A 17556-nucleotide genomic window follows, 5' to 3' on the forward strand; every position below is an offset into this window, starting at 1 on the left:
TGGTCTAAAGATCATCCGATTTCCATAAGTATTTATGGAGATATGAATTTATTTTGATTATGGAATAATTATCAAGCCGACCAGCAACTCATGTAGGCTCAAAAGCCCAACAATCGCATTTATTCAATCATCAACAGTTGTGTATAAATACATGAGGTCTTTTCCTCATTTGGACACACACATCTCATCTTATCATCTCTCTCTCTCTCTCTCTCTCTCTCTCTCTTGCGCAGAAAAGAGGCTTTTCTCCTACTGCGCAGAAAGGGACTCTTCTCTCACACGTGTGGAAGGAAGGATACCGATGATGTCGGTGATGCCGATGTCGATGATGTTGATGATGCCGATGATGCTAATGCTAGTGATGCCGCTAATGTCGGTGATCCACAGATGCCGGTGATCCGCAAATGCCAGTGATGTCGATGATGCCAGTAATGCTAATGTCGGTGATGCCGAAGATGCCGGTGATGCTGATGATGTTGATGTCAATGATGCTGATGTCAATGATGCTGATGCCGCTGATGCTGCTGATCTAGATGATCTAACAGATACTGACTGATGCCACTGATGTTGCTGATCTAGATGATCTGACAGATACTGACTGATGCCGCTGATCTAGGGTTTGTTGTTGCTGATGTAAATCAGATTTATGTACTATTTCTCTCTGGCAGCTGATGCCAATGATGCTGATGCCGCTGATCTAGATGATCAGACAAATATTGACTAATGTCGCTGATCTAGGGTTTGTTGTTGTTGATGTAAATCAGATTTATGTATTATTTCTCTCTGCAAAATTATTGAAGATAGAGGAAGATTTGATCAAAGGGTTTCCCCATATTGGGGTTTGTCCGTGTCTCTTGTCTTGGCTTGTTTTCTGTTAATCGTTTAATGTTCTATCTGCACTTTACTTACTATACAAGTGATTTCTAATCTGTGGATAATAATAATAAAAAGAAGTGAACTACTCTAAGCATAGAACATACCATAACTTAACAGTGATAATAGCGGGGACAAAGTATAAATCCTAGATGACTTTGATAACATATATACCACTATCTCCATCGTTGAAGCACTCTTGCTATTGAGAGGTCACGGGTTCAATTCTCTCGACACCCTTTAGGTCAGGCTCCATGGTTGCGCTAACAAGAAGTGATCCCTTCGGATGGATCTGCCTAGTACAAATATTTTGTGGACGTAGCAACCACCGATCAAGGTTTGTAAACCACGGGATATATATATATATATATATACACTACCCATCAACATAGCATATATACCACCCATTAACAGTGGATTAACCAAAACCCGTCTGAATGACGATAATGATTCTCCATAATGCTAAATATGAGCATATAATCCTCATTGTGAGGAATGGAAGCTTAGTTAAAAAAATTGTTTTCATGGATAATACAAAGAAAAGAATAGTCGATGAAACAACTCTCTTTTTTTATTCTCCTGTGTGTTCGTATCATTCTTGTGCCAGCTGTCCAAAGACATTCCTATCTTCTTACCACGGCAGGTCAACGTAAAGCCTAACATGTGCACATGATGATTGGTACAGAGGACACAGGATTCAATTCTAACCGGGTGTTACAGATACACACTACAAAAAATGAATTAGATTGATCAGCTACTAGACAATATCAGAATTTGCAAGGAAGCAAAGGGGACATCAAAGCATGAGCCGTAGTCTTGAAGATCCACCACAAATAAATGACATATAATTCTCAGTCTTTTTTAAAGTAAATTCTTAGGTCATAAAGCCTTTTAGATCTGCAAGAACCTTAAGGTAAAATTCATTAGAAATTAATTAAGCTATTTGGTTCACTAACGAGTCACGGAGTGGTAACCAATCCATTTTGAATCGTGATTCCCTTCTCGATGTGTAATGTCCTATGCACACGGAATGAATTTCAAAGGAATGAAATTTTGTGCAAGTTCTGGGTGATTTTGGCAGAGTGGCTAACCCTTCGGCCCCGGCACCTAAAAATGGAGTACGATAATCAGTCAACATTTGATCATTTTGTATGCATTGGCAGAATCTGGGGCCAGGTTGAGCCTAAAACATGCTACAATCGATATTATATGCTGAAAACAGTATCAATTGATTTTGACTCATCAAAAGTCCCCAAAACACTTGTATTATGTAATTTCACCAAGCAAATTTGTCATTATAACAAAACAAAATCGTAATATGTTGAAATTGCCATGATCAGAAAAAAGTGCGAGTTTATTCTACTTCCCTAAGAACAGTTCTCTGCAGTGCAGCCCTCTCCATATATATGCACTTGTTCATGCACATACATATGAAAAAAAACACATATATATACACGAATTTTGTAATAGCTCGAACTGGTTGAATTATCTGTTAAAGGATTTATCGAAGACGCAAAGTTTAATTTGCATGTCCAAATTTGGTTAAATCTCTCTTAATAACCATTATACTATTGTGTCTAACCAGTGAGCTGCTCTAGAAAAGAGGGGAAATAATAGAAAGTAAGCCCATATATATTATGGGCACATGCAGATACATACATAATGCATTACATTATTGTGTCTAACCATTAAGCTGCCCTGGAAAAGAAGGGGAAGATCACGAAGTCCATTCATATATATAATGCGCACATGCATATACATACATATTACATTTATTCAACCGGTTAAATTATCAGTTTCTGACCACCGAGCTGCTTCAGAAGAGAGGGAAAATACCACAAAGTAAATCCATATATGTTATGGGCACATGCACATACATGTATATTGCATTACACTATTGTCTCTAACGATTGAGCTGCCCTGGAAAAGAGGGGAAATATCACAAAATCCATCCATATATATAATCCGCACATGCACATACATATATATTGCATTAGTTCAACTGGTTAAGTTATCAGTTGAAGGTTTCGGTGGGACACAGATTAGGTTACATATTCAGATCTGATTAGATTCGTCCTTGTGATATTGTGTCCGACCACAAAATTGCCCTAGAAAACTGAGGAAATACCACAAAGTAGGCCCATATATATAATGCTGCATGCACATGGATATATATGCATATATATCAAATTAGCTCAATTGGTTGAATTATCAAAGGTTTCAGCGGGACGCAGGATTTAGATTACATATTCAAATCTGATCGAATTCCCCGTGATTTTCGACAGTTAGAGTGATTGCAAACCGTCATTGTGCCCAAGCTACCCTCAATCTAGATACTCTTCCGAGAGAGAGGAATACCACAATGTTTTCCTGGAAAAGAAAATGTAACTATCGCAAATATTTGCAGAGGAATAATAAATTGGGAAATATGGTTGAGTAGTTTCAGCAAATCTATTTAATTAAACACAAGTGCGCACATCCCCTGGGTTAATCTATCTCAACTAATTTATATCGAATTGATTTCATGAAGAAAACATAGGGCGAAATGAAACTTACAGATTAAAGGCAAGATGGAGATGCCCAACAAGAGGCCCGGGGTTTGAACAAGGAAAAGATTGATGGGTGAATACAAAACCACGGCTGCAGCGACAATTACGGTCAAAAACAATTGCGTGCTCAAGATTGAATACACTTTCCTCAGGAAATCCCATCGCATTGCGTTGTCTTCGAGGCTGAGACCGGGATAAAGGACTCCCCCTCCGCCATAGCCCATTTCAAGGTCGTCCGCCCCAACTTTACTGAATCCATGCATTTTTTGCTGTTGAATTACCGTTTCTTTACAGGAGACGAACAGATCTGTGGATGTGCTAAGTGAATTATCTCTGCAGAGTGCCTATTTGCACATATACATTGACCTTATTCTTTGATATATACAACGAGTATATCATCGGCACGAAGCACGGGGTCGGTATCACAGTTGGGTGAGGAAGTAAAGAGAACGGAATGTCTAGCCTTTAGTTGGACTTTTGCTTTTGCATGTTTGGGAGGTATTGATAGGGCCACGTGGCTTTTTGTCAAAATTTTATGGGAAAATATTCTATTCCAAACGTATGACCATACCGGATGAGTCAAATCAACCATGGAGGGAAACTTCCTCCGGTCAGTGCTCGGTAGGTTTTGGTAGGTTTTAGATGGGAGTTGTCTTTTAAGGGTTATTTTTGGGGTTTTTTTTGGTGGATTTTGGGTTGGAATTTGGCAGAAAAAATTTGTGTAGTTTAACGAGACGGAGGAGTTATCCAAAAAGTTATGGAAATTCCGATCATATTTAGAAAAAAAATCTTGCAAAGATTTTTGTAAGTCTAAGTTATAGTTGTTAAACTTCAAAATTATTTTTGTAAATCTAAGTTATAGTTGTTAAACTTCAAAATTTTAGGTGTTCTAGACGTTTTGGATGGCACTGAATCTATTTCCACCATCAAAAACAAGATTCAAACACTGCCTTTACAAGATTTTTTGAAATTTTTTTACCTGGATTCCGGCCACTTTTGGCCGTCTGGGCAATTCCTCCTCCTTGTTAGACGACTCTGAAAAAATTGTAGTGAAATTTTGATTTGTATTGTTTAAATTGGTTTTTTTACTTCATATATGGATTCAACACCCTAAAAAACTTAGGGGACACACCCATCAAACTTGTTATTTCATGAATCCATGTCGGATTTTAGACAAATTAGATTGGAAAATACACTGGAAAACTTTTCAAAAAATTGCACTTCTTAGTTTAAGCTTTATTAGTAATCAAGATGTTTTGGGGGTTGAGGGTGATTAGCAAATGGTCAACATTGATGGGAATTGTTATTGGTTGATTATATATGATTTTTTTTTAATTTATTAATTTTATAAATATTTTTTAGTTTTCGTTTTGTAATTGATAGTTTAATAACATTAAAATAAAATGTAACTTGAATGGGCATCAAAATTATGAGAGTGGAAAGCGGGTTGTTGTGATTTCACCAAGCCACACGCCCATGAGACGTGGTAGCACGCTCTTATAGTGGTGTGATAAGTTACATGCACCGTGCATGGGAGAGTCTTAACACATGTCGTATAATGGCCTTCCTGGAGTTCCCCCCTCGTCATGAAAACCATTACTCAATGCAAAGCAATACCATCAAGTCTGAATTCATATTTGATATGGATCCCAACTCGCTTGAGATGTCTGTCATTTCGTTCAATCCAATTAATTCTACATCCATTCAAAGATAAACAAAGAAGCTCAACTCGAGTATTTTCCTCCATGGTTTTATTATGTATTATGTCTTAAGGGATCTCCGGGTGAATTTCCAAGTCTCGAGATGGTTATGCAAGGAACACTCCTCCTCGACACATTCAACTTCTATGTCACTTTTATTATTTGAAGAGAAGGTTCAGGATTATGGTTCTACAGTCATGTATCTTGTGGTTATCATGGATCTACGCACAAATCAACAATAAGGTTAAAAGGTTAGGTTAGAAATTATGGCTTGCCTCAATGCTTTCCCGATGACCTCTTAGTCTGTTGTCAGCCCCTCCATAAACTCAGTGAAGGAGGGAAATGAAACAATTGAACTAGTTGGCACATATAGTGTAGAATTTTGTAGAATTTTTCCTACAAATCAGCTAGCTTTGATACCATGTAGAACTTTTTCTACAAATCAGCTAGCTCTGATACCATGTAGAAATTTCCCACCTATAGATCAACCTGGTAATGAAATATACTAAAGCAAAACACTTGATCTACTTCTACAAACAATTTAGCGGAAGCTTAATCAACCATGTGCAACATCAATAAGAACACATATAACTGATAAGAAGGAATCAATCACACATAACACATAAGAATTTACCCTGGAAAAGCACCTGCCTAAAACCCCATCTCTGTATTATCATACAAGTGGAAATATAGTCCGGATTATACAAAGCCTTAGCTCGGGAACTATCTAGCTCTCAGTACAATCCCTCTGCTGCTCATAGACAGTCAAAGGTTTCTCACAAACCTTCTCCTTTGCCCTCCAAGCCTCCTATTTCCTTGTGCAGTTTCCTTGGAGTCCAGTGCTGCCACCTGTGTGAATTGGCCTCTTCACACACTCACTAACCTCTAATCTAACTGCACAAACTTGAAGGAGATAAATCCTCGTCATGGACGAGCTTCCTTTATAGGAAAAATATTCATCCAATTGATAGTACATTGTCCCTTCTCTGGTCTCAACTCGGTCTCTGACAGAACTGACATGCATGAGTTATTTAAGCTATAATATTCAGTTATCTGAAAATACCAGTTGTTACATGCATGCAAGCATTAACAAACTGAATCTCATTAATTTAACAACTTGTTAAATTAATCTAACTGGACTTGACTAAGTTAACTAAGCCAACTAATTACAACTCATCCTCATCCTTTAACTGATGGTTAAATCCCTCAATTAAAGGAGAAATTGTTGCATGTCCTCACATATACTTCAAGTTCATAATTCCTTAACTAATTAACTCAAACTGAATTAATTAATTAATTTACAAACTGTTGTTAATATCAAATTCGAATTTTACTTCCTATTTTAGACTAGAGACTGTCTAAAAATAGGAATCCAACTTGAACTGTTAAAAATAGAACTTCTATTTTTAGCACTTCCATTTTTCATTCCCTGTTGCCCAATCCAGCATTGATGCCCAAACTGCTATTTTTAGCACTTCTATTTTTATCAATTTTTTGTTGTTAATTTTCAACACTCCCTCTCAACAAGAAAGGCTTCCTCTTGAACCCGATCCTGTACCTCTCGAATGTTATGCATGCAACACATCTACCAAGTGTGGTTGCTCCAGCAACTCTCGAAAAAAAAAAAAAAAACAAAACAAAACAAAACAAAACAAAACAAACAAACAAACAAACAAACAAAAAACAAAAACAAAAACAAAAACAAAAAACAAAACAAAACAAAACTCCCAACTGACCACTCTGTTGGGCTAGAAACATACTCTGATGTTGAAGCTCTACCTGCTGCTAACAAGTGCTCCCTCTCTGACCTATGTGCTACTGCAACATCTCCATGCATCTCGCATCGTTGCACCCTTCTCTGTGCTACCCTACACAGTGCAACACACTTGTGCCTCTCGCATTACTACAGTCTGCATGCTCTGCGTTGTTCTGGGATTCCCTGCACTGTAGCTCTCTCTGTCACTCCATCTGCATCTGTCTCTACCCAATCGGTCAGTTCCTGCTACTCCACACCGAGGCTCCCGTAGCAAGGTCTCATCCAAAAGGTTGGGTACCTCAAGGATCCTGCCCCTTCTCCATGGGACGATCACTCCACATCGCCCCACCTCCTACTTGGAGGTATGGCTACGTGTGATCCCTCTGCCCACCTAGCTCAAAGTTTCCCCCTATTGGAGGTCTCTGCATGAGTAGATGTCTCTACTCGATCTCCTATCAGCTTCCCCTGTTGTGGTTGCTCCACAACCTCCTAAAGCTGTTGCACCAATCGTGGCTCCTCCACAATTGTCCGAGACTTCTTCTGGCACTGCATGTTGAGAGGTAATTTACTCTCCCTCTCAACCACCAAGTATTTAACATTTGCCTTGCTCCTCAAGGCTTTACATGCATCTTGTACCTCAAGTGCATACAAGTTCTTGGCTAGCACACCAATTTATTTCCACTTTCCCGTCGTCACGAACTATTTTAGAAAAAGAGCTAATTTTAAATCAGCGATATCTCCCTCATCCGAACTCCGATTCAGCCGATTTTTATTTTATTTTATTTTTTATTTTTTTGGGTATTTTTCTGCAAGGAATCCAAATCTGCTATTTGTTTCTAAAAATTTTGTATAGAAATTTTCAAATCTTCTCTACAAAATCTCGGCCCAAAACTCAAAACTTTGAAATCTCCTCTCAGTATACTGTTCTTCCTTGATCACCTTTGCTCCGATACCATGTAGAAATTTCCCACCTGTATATCAACCTGGTAATGCAATGTATTAAAGCAAAACACTTGATCTACTTCTACAAACAATTTAGCGGAAACTTAATCGAACATGAGCAACATCAATAAGAACACATATAACTGATAAGAAGGAATCAATCACACATAACACAAAAGATATAACTCAAGGAAAGCCTCAGCCTAAAACCCCATCTTTCTATTATCATACAAGTGGAAATATAGTCCGGATTATACAAAGCCTTAGCTCAGGAACTATCCAGCTCTCAGTACAATCCCTCTGCTGCTCATAGACAGTTAAAGGCTTCTCACAAACCTTCTCCTCTGTCCTCCAAGCCTCCTATTTCCTTGTGCAGTTTCCTTGAGGTCCAGTGCTGCCACCTGTGTGAATTGGCCTCTTCACACACTCACTAACCTCTTATCTAACTGCACAAACTTGAAGGAGATAAATCCACATCATGGATGAGCTTCCTTTATAAGAAAAATATTCATCCAACTGATAGTACATTGTCCCTTCTCTGATCTCAACTGGGTCTCTGTCTGAACTGTCATGCATCAGTTATCCATGAGAGAATACTTAGTTATCTGAAAATAATAGCTGTCACATGCATGCAAGCATTAACAAACTGTATCTCATTAATTTAACAACTTGTTAAATTAATCTAACTGAACTTGACTAAGTTAAACTAAGTCAACTGATCATCCTCAATATAGAACTCATCCTTATCTCTTTTAATCAAGGATAATTCCTCAATCTGTGGAGCAAATCAAGGACACATTCCCCAATCAGTGGAGAAATAATTGCATGTTCTCACAAAGACTTCAAGTTTGATTTTCCTTAACTAATTAACTCATGGAGAATTAATTAATTAATATTCAAACTATTGGTAAGACCAAATTCGAATTTGACTTCATATTTTAGACCAGGGACTGTCTAAAAATAGGAATCCAACTTGAACTGCTAAAAATAGGAATCCAACTTGAACTGCTAAAAATAGAACTTCTATTTTTAGCACTTCCATTTTTCATTCCCTGTTGCCCAATCCAGCACTGATGCCCAAACTACTATTTTTAGAAGTGTTATTTTTATCACTTCTATTTTTAGCAATTTCTTGTTGCCAATTTTCAACATATAATCCAAACTTTGCTCAACTTGCTAGCTACAGAAGGCGACCGAGTCTAATTTCGTAAGTCTAACGTCTTTTCCTCTAAGTAGTGTCTTAAATTTTTCATTATTGGTGTTTTTGTGTGGCTTGTGACTTCAAGTCAAGGGGATATTGACGATCTTGCCCCAGGATTTGGGCATGTTTTCTCCCTTGCATTTATCGACGACACTCTCAATGATGGGAGCTTTAGCCCTCCTCCCAAGGCAGCACAAGCCGTCCTTGACCCCTCGCTTCACATCCCAAGACACTCTAAGCATTTTGACCCCTAGTCTACAACACATGCAACTCCAGCTGACTCACTAATCATGTTTAAGCAACAAGGCATGCCACGTCAACATGCCTAGGTCTGTCGAGGTGTGTCTTACTACTAGGAACATTGGGGCACCAAGGCCCCACTGAGAGCAGAGAGCTTAGTGAACAAATTTAGGGAGCTTAACCTCTATCTGATAAAAAAGGAGTTGACTCAACTGGAAAGAAAATTTCGCACAAGTAACACACCCTTACTAACTTTGAGGTGTTGGCTAAGGTTGCAAAGTGAGTGCCCACTATTAGTCACACTCGAGGAGATACAACCAATATATGTACATTGTGGGCATCTACTGACACCTCAAATTTCTTCATGGCAGAGTTTTAATTGATAGGAATGCAACCAAAGAGGACATGCTTTGAAGACAACTAGCAGTTATGGATGGAAGGCTTGGACACTTTTAAACGCACATGGGCATCCCTCCTAAACTAGGTTGCTCTCATGGCAGCAATAAGGAGTTCATCCAAGTATAATCCATTGACTTTGATCACTCATCCTAATGGGCTTCCCTGTTAGTTTATTTCTCTATATGCATCAATTTTGTATGTTCTAGTTTATAGCAGGCCCTAGAGGCTCAACTATCTTTCTTAGACTTCTTAATATAGATGATAAGGTTAGTTTTTTTACTAAAGCTTTTTTTGAAAATGCTAAAATTTTGTATTTGTTCAGGTCTATCTAATATGTAAACCTCTGTTATCTAGAAATACAAACTTTTACTTCACACAAAAAAATAAGATATATATATATATATATATATAATTTAGGTTGAATATTTATTCATTTTGAGATGTTGTCATAATGTGTGACGTTTAAATTTCCATAATTTTTATTCATATAGGTAAGTCCCACTCTTAACCTCTTTCCATGAGATTTGACACAAACTACGTAATTTACATTTTATGAGTACAATTATTATTGCGTCGAGAAGTCCTCTCCAACCTAGTATGGAAGAGATGTTGTCATGTCTTGTAAACATTACCAGTTTTCAAACTCTAGGTTTTCACAACCCATAGTATTCTTAATTCGTGGTTTTTTTTCATAGTATTCTTCTCTAATGTATCCCATTTAAAGGCATAAAATTCCAATGATTTTTTATTTTTGTCCAAAGAGAAGGATCTTGTTAGGCCTTTCAGTGTTATTTATCTCTGCTCTATCCCCGCCCAAAATGAGTTTTGTAAAATTTATACCTTGTTTACTTGGTATTAGGTTCGAATTCGATTGGTGTTTTTTCATAAAACTCCAAGCTTAGTCCACATTTTAAATCAATAAAAAAGGCTTAAAACATTTTTGAATATATAAATATTATTTTAAAGAAAATTTTATAAAATTCTTTTAAATAAAAAAATGGAGAACAATTTATGCACACATATCATAATAGCTTTATTAAAAAATAATAATTAAACTAACCTAGATCCATCTTAACTATAGATCTACCAAATGCCAAGAGGGATCAAATCTCTTGAGGTGCAAACCTCTTTTAAATTGAAAAGAGATTTGATCCCTCTCGTTGCTTGGTATATTTGGAGTTAAGATGGATATAGGCTGGTATATATTTTTATAACTCAATCTTGTATTTCCCATTTTATTTTCAAAATAAAAATACCTATTCATAATTATTAAAAGAAAAATAAATATTAATGCAAAAGTTTATTATTAATTTATTTACATCATGATAAGGGGTCGCAGGAGCGGGGAGGGGGGTTGATATTCATAATTATTAAAAGAAAAATAAATATTAATGAAAAAGTTTATTATTAACTTATTTACATCATGATAAGGGGTCGCAGGAGCGGGGAGGGGGGTTGATTTATCACTTTGTGAGCAAAATTTAATATATATTTGCCTGGGGCTTGGGCACAACTACGAATAATATGGCATAAGCATATGGAATGTATTCATGTTTGATTCAATTGAGCATATTCGGAACTCGGGAAGTGTTGATCATTGTGGATTCTGCAACTCTAATCTATCATTTATTTGTTGGCTCTCTTCCTCTAGACTTGAGGTTGAGAAATCTCTTTCAAAGAATAGAAAGACTCTACAACTAGATGTTGGTCAAAAAATGTTTTCATGTTTTAAGGGACCAAAACATGGTAGTGAACCAAATGGAAAATTTGGGCACCACCATGAATAAAAGGGATTTGCAGTGGCAAGGAGTAAGAGGGTATCCCCCCTACCTTAGCTTCAATGAAAAGTGTCATTGAAACAAAGAGGCCCTCATCAAGCCTAGGGAGTGGCCATGACAACTACAAGGGAAAAATGGATAAGCATACAAGTCAACAGGTGGCAAGGAGGCATTTAACATTCTTGAAACTTCCTGAGTCTTGTGGTGCCTTAAGGAGAGAAAATTGTGATCCTTCCAAGTAATGAAAAGCTAAGAAATTGGTTATTATTATGGTGAGTGGGCAATTTAGGGAGAAATTGGGATTTATACTTCATTTTGTATTAAAGGATGATTGACTAGACAACATGAGGAAGCATTGGGGAAGTATTGATTACTTCACATAGGGCATAACAAGCAGGGTACACAGGGACCAACATAATCTAAAAGGGGAGAAGTGTTGAATTACAATGAAGGCTTGAGACTTGCATATCTCAGCAATTCGTGGTTTATGAAAGTAGGTGGATGCACTTATAGGTATAATTGGTCCATATTGAAGAAGGAATGAGGCAACTGTATCCATCTTAGCATGGAAGGATCCAAGACGTGCTCCAGGGATTATATAGGTTCGTGTTTGGAACAGGTGGTGGATCATCAGCACACCTGGATTTTTGTCAAGACAAAAGGTATTCTAGGGCCTCTTTTCTTAATTTTGTTCAACGAATTTAGTATAGGAAAATTCAGAATCCCTCCTTGGATAGATTTCACCTGGGGTGCTGCTAGTAATTGTAGTTTTTGGGCTCTCCTTATATCGTGTAACCAATCTACAAACTGAGTACAAGAGAGTGTGATATGTGAATCCTTGAGGATATCCTTTTGGATCAAGTTGTTGTTGAAGTCATACTACGCTCAATTCTCATTTGTATCATCCCCTCTTAAGTTTGAGTTGTAGATACAAAGAACTTGTAGCATACCCCCTACTATCCCTAGTGTTAGCACTTCGTAAATTTCCCCAAGTTGAGGAGAGAAATTCCAAAGGTAACCACAAACCACTTCGCCCTTCTAGTCTTGGAGAGGGCTCTCTCACTTAGGTTGCTCAATTGATATGATATTAGGTTAGGTATAATGTTAAAGAAAGTTTGTTTTTCAAAGGTCTGTTGATGAGAAAAGAGACAGATCCATTGGGTATGGAGTCATATCAAATTTATTTTTATCCAATGAGATGATGAAGAGAGGAAGGGTCATCTCCACAAGGGTAAGGTAGGAAGTCTTGGTGATGAAATTGAGTCAAATTGTTGCAGGAGGGTGAGTGTAAGCAAGGTAGAGGACAACACAAAGAGCATCAACTATAGACGAATTCTAAATGTTGTTTAAACAGGAAAAACATTAATCACTTGGCAAAACTAAATGAGAGCATCATTAAGTTGAATTCTGAATTAAACATATGGTTTTTTTTCAAGCAAGAAGACACACATTCAAGAGATGTAAACACATGATCTTAAATTACAAGAATAAAGAAGCACACATTAGTGAGATCTGATACAGGAATCCTTGCAAATCACCTTCTGCCTTTCATTCATTCACTGGCAAACTTTTCAGAAAATACAGTGCACAAAAGTTTGTTTCTCTCTAATCTTACTAACAGAACCATTTACTATGTTTTTCATCTCTATATATAACATGAGGTTCGATCTCCCACTCTAGGTGGTCAAATTTATTGAACAAAACAAACTTCTAACTAGATACATCGAATTTTTGGTGCATATGCTTAAAAATAGGAGTGGTTTTACTTGCAACCAATCTATGCCTAAAACATCACCAACTTGGAATATTTATAAATAAACATTAACTGCACCTCCTAAGATAATTTTCCACCTATCCATATGATTCAAACTACTTCTAAAAGCCCAAGATTCGAAATATGAAGAGAAATGGTGTTGATTGTCCAGTTTCACAACGCATTAGCAAGATTCGCAACAAGTTGACGTAGCCCTCCATGCTCTCTATGGTTGTAGCTCTCGTCTGAAAAAATGGAGCAAATGGGTGTCTTTAATATGTCTTTGTGATGGCCACTTTTTTTACCTAAGGTGAGAAGTGAAGCTTCTTAGCACTCCTTTTATCAACTGATTTGTTCTTAGTCAAAGGATTTTTTACCGAGCTAGCTGCTATAAGTGAGGCTTCTTTGACTACAACTGATGGGGTATCTTTCTTGGTCCTCTGGTTGTTAGAAGATTGTGCTACCCACCCTAAAGAAACCAAAAATTCTTGCCATGACTGCTCCTTCTTTTCAAGCTCCTTTATCACCAACAATTTAATTAATGAGAAATGAAATAGAGTAGGTTCAATATGACTCTCTTTGTGTTGAGTGTGTGTTATATTCTTTTCATGACTAACCACATGCACGAAGTAGGGGGGTTAGAGGGGCAGTGAGAGCCCCCCCTTGTTGTGTTGGGCATAGCAGGGGGGGCGACAACCCCACCCTGTTGGGGTTTTTGCAAGGGGGCAGTAGCCCGTCCTTCACGGTGTGTGGGAAATGCCCCAGGAATTTTTTTTTTGCACCCTAGATTAGGTGGGCAGACCTACCTATGGTTTTGTGCATGGTTTTCGCCATGGTTTTGGGCATGATGATTTTCTGCCCATGGTATTTTGTAGATTCATTCAAGGGAACTACGATTATGTTATAATCCAGGGTTGATGGATTGGGGTTTATGAATGCTTCGACATGCATATATATGTATTGTAACATGAAAAGAATATAATGAAAAATCAATCTAGTAGTCTCGGTTTTGGGATCCAGGGGAAATCTCTGTGTATTTGTTTTATATTCTCGTCATTGTTTATCTTCTGTTTTTTAAGAATTTGTTTCCAGGTAATTTTTATACATGGTTAAAACCTACACTTTGGCTTGAACTCTATCAACCATCTTACAAAGACTCCTAAATAAGTAATAAGGAAGATTCAAAGGTTTTTTACTTGTAAAATGCATTAGGAGCCTAATATGATAGTGATAAACCTTACTAAACCTCCCTTCACATGTGAAGTACCTTTGAATCACCTCCAGAAGTTTATTATCGTGGTCTTGTAAATAGCTTCGTGGAACAAGATACCCCATACCCTTTCCTGTGTTTGGTTTAAGAAAATCTTTGAAACCAACCAGGTCAAACTCCATACCCTTAAACCATTCCTCACCATTCAAAGGGATCTCAGTGGCCTCAGCTATTGATTGGGTTGTGACTGGAAAATTAAGTGTCCCCACCTTTGCTTGCAAACCATCAAAACCCTTGGAAAACTCCTTAGTCAATTGTAAATGATACCCCTGAATCTTTTCACAAAACCTCATACACCCCACTTGCTCAAAAGTCACTCTGATGGTTGGGTCTACATTGATAATAGTGACATCTTGTGGCTCAAATCGAAAAATGACACCTCCCTTGTGTTCCTTGTCTTCTAGAGTTAACATGATTTTGCTCTTGCAGCAATAAATGGTTTTAGGATTATAAACAAATTTGTTATGTGTAATAGTGGAAGAGTTATGATATATTACACCTATGATGATGACTTAAGAGACAACAAGCATAACACAGAAGACTAGACACTATAAACCTTCTCAGGAAAACCCTAAAACTTGAAAATTCACAACCAGTTGACAGAGAAACTTAATGGGATAGTCGCAGCGTTGAAAAGCAGAAGCACAATGCTCATGGTTTTTGGGTTTTTAAGACCTTTAAGCATAAACACTAAGGGCAAGGAACTTCAATTTAGTTTTGAGAGCATGGCATACATTGCATGTGGAGGGTACATAAAGAAAAACATGGATTTGGCAACGGGAAATGTGAAATATAAACCACTGTGTGGAATCGCAATGACTAGGATAAAAACACAGCACAAAAGTCATAAATGCAGCGATTTCAAGGCAACGACGATGAATTTATCTCTCTTGCAAGATTTTCATGGTTTTTTCTAGCTCCTACATGCGATTTGAAGATTCATTCAGGATTGAGGAATAAAGTTAGACTCGGATTTGTACCTGTGAAGAAAAGTCGACCACCGGTATGTGAGAATTGTAGTGTTGTGTGGATTCGTAGCGCCCTTGCTTCCCTTTCACAACGAACCACAACGATCAAACCACAACTTCTAATAGAAATGGATAAGAGCTAAGCAATGTGGAATGAAGAGGAAAGTTCAAATAAACTTGCAAAATGGCCTGGAGCAGAAATGATGGTGATAATCGTGAGTGGGAATGAAAATCATGAATGCACAACACCATCCTAAAAACGCAGTGCTTGGGGAAAAGGAAAGGACTGTCCTTCTGATTGTTATTTTCCTGCTGAGATCATAAACTGTCATTGAAATGACATTCAAACTAACTCACCACAACCTCCAAATTTGTGCCTAATATATCTCATGATTGCTTTGATGTAGACTAAATCTCTAAACTTAGGTGACCCACTTATGATGACCAAGGATGGTGTAAAAACTATAATAACCAAGGACTTTATGATATGATCTTTGTACGCTTTCCATGATGACCAAAAATTACTTATGATTACCCTTTAATAAGGAGACCTCATGACTTTAGACATTTGGACTTTTAGAAAAATAAACAACTTTACATGACACTTAATCTAAATCTAAAACTCTTTGAACCATAATAGTCAGGTCATCATGACTAATATTTACAAATTAACCTTAGATAAATATAAAGACTAACATGACCAAGATTCTTAAACATAGGACCCTACACCCAGCCCTGACTAAGGGTAGAAGGAGGTAATTACTATGATGACTTGACTCACATTATCATGTTATGGAAATGAGATCTAAATATTTCAAATTTCTTTGATTTTCTCAAATGAGAATGGATGACATCGTTGTGTTACTTTCGTTGAGACCTTTCCAACAATTTAAATTTTGTTTCAATCTGGTTCCTGGATCAACAAATATGGTTGATTGAAGTTTTGGCCAATTAATTGTGTTGGAGACCACAATTTATGTTGGATGTATACAAGTGTGCACCCCTTTATAGCCACATCTCCCCGCTACATAGAACCTCGACGAGTTCCCAAATTGTTCCCAACTGAAACTTTCAGGGACATTTCCTTTGGACTATGTAGCAATGCCAACTTCAACCACCTCCTTGATTTAAGCACAAAGCATTTACGCCATGTGGTGCTTGCCCACACCAAATGGGCTACACCCGCTAAGTCACCCTAGGAAATTGGTCTCGGTGGGTTCTACTTTGCCCTTCATCTAAATTTTCTGGAGTTTGAGGTCCGAGGAGACGTCATTGATCCTAAGCATTGGGGTGACACCCTCCTTCATCAGCTTTTCCACGTGGACTGGGTCCCATGTAAACCTCAACCCTTGCAATTCATGGCTTTCCCATTAAATTCAATTTTGGGATTTTCCACTTGATTAGCACATGCACCCATGTAGAGGCCCACTATGCTAGCTCATTCTGGGGACTTGGTCTTAGGAGCTCCTCATTACGCTCCTTTTAGAAACTCTGAGGAAAAACCTCTAGAGAAGAACCTCTGAGGCCATCTAACAACCATAGATGCTTTATTGTCGATGGTCCAGATCCCCCCTAACTTATGCGCCTGGTCCCTGCTCTTGGTCACTTGACTTATCAAGCTCAACGTTCTTAGCTCCTCTAGGTCCTAATATTCTAGCCTTGCGCCCTTTTCAATATGGGAAATTTGGGCCTTTCTGCCTTTAGTCACGAAAATTCCATTGCACATGGCCTATGGTGGATTAGTTCCCTAACCCTTATGTTATTGAGACTCAACCCCACTTGATGCCTATGTGCATAAATATGCATAAGCCTTGAATCTCGTGGTTTTCCTATGGAAATAAGCCTAGTTTTTTTGTTGTGGTGGTTCTCTTACCAACTTGGCCTAATATAAGTATAGTTTTATAAGGCCCCTTGGCCAACATCTTGCACACACACACACACACATATGTATATAAACCAACTTTATCCCTCTTGAGCTTTTGCAAGACCTAATCCAACTCGGGTTGTAGCTTGCAAGTGTGTAAGAGTGTGTGTGTGTGTGTATTTGTTAATCATCCTGAGCTTACAACTTGGTAACCAAGGCCCACCAGCCTCACCATTTCCATGTAGTCATTCATCTAATTAACA

General features: G+C 37.8%; 1 protein-coding gene across 1 annotated transcript in view; it reads right to left on the bottom strand.

The window, feature by feature from the left end:
• The window catches only part of LOC149160534 (BI1-like protein), a 41383-nt gene extending 37520 nt beyond the window's left edge, over positions 1-3863 (bottom strand). The window contains exon 1 of the mRNA XM_089436725.1: positions 3430-3863. Within this exon, the coding sequence (XP_089292851.1) occupies positions 3430-3685 (256 nt within the window). The 5' untranslated portion in view covers positions 3686-3863. The remainder of the gene's footprint in view (positions 1-3429) is intronic.
• Between the last annotated feature and the right edge of the window lie 13693 nt (positions 3864-17556).

Source organism: Pinus tabuliformis, chromosome 5_2 (assembly GCF_031772625.1).
Source record: "Pinus tabuliformis cultivar Carrire ecotype Pingquan chromosome 5_2, CPIR1, whole genome shotgun sequence".
NCBI lineage: Eukaryota > Viridiplantae > Streptophyta > Pinopsida > Pinales > Pinaceae > Pinus > Pinus tabuliformis.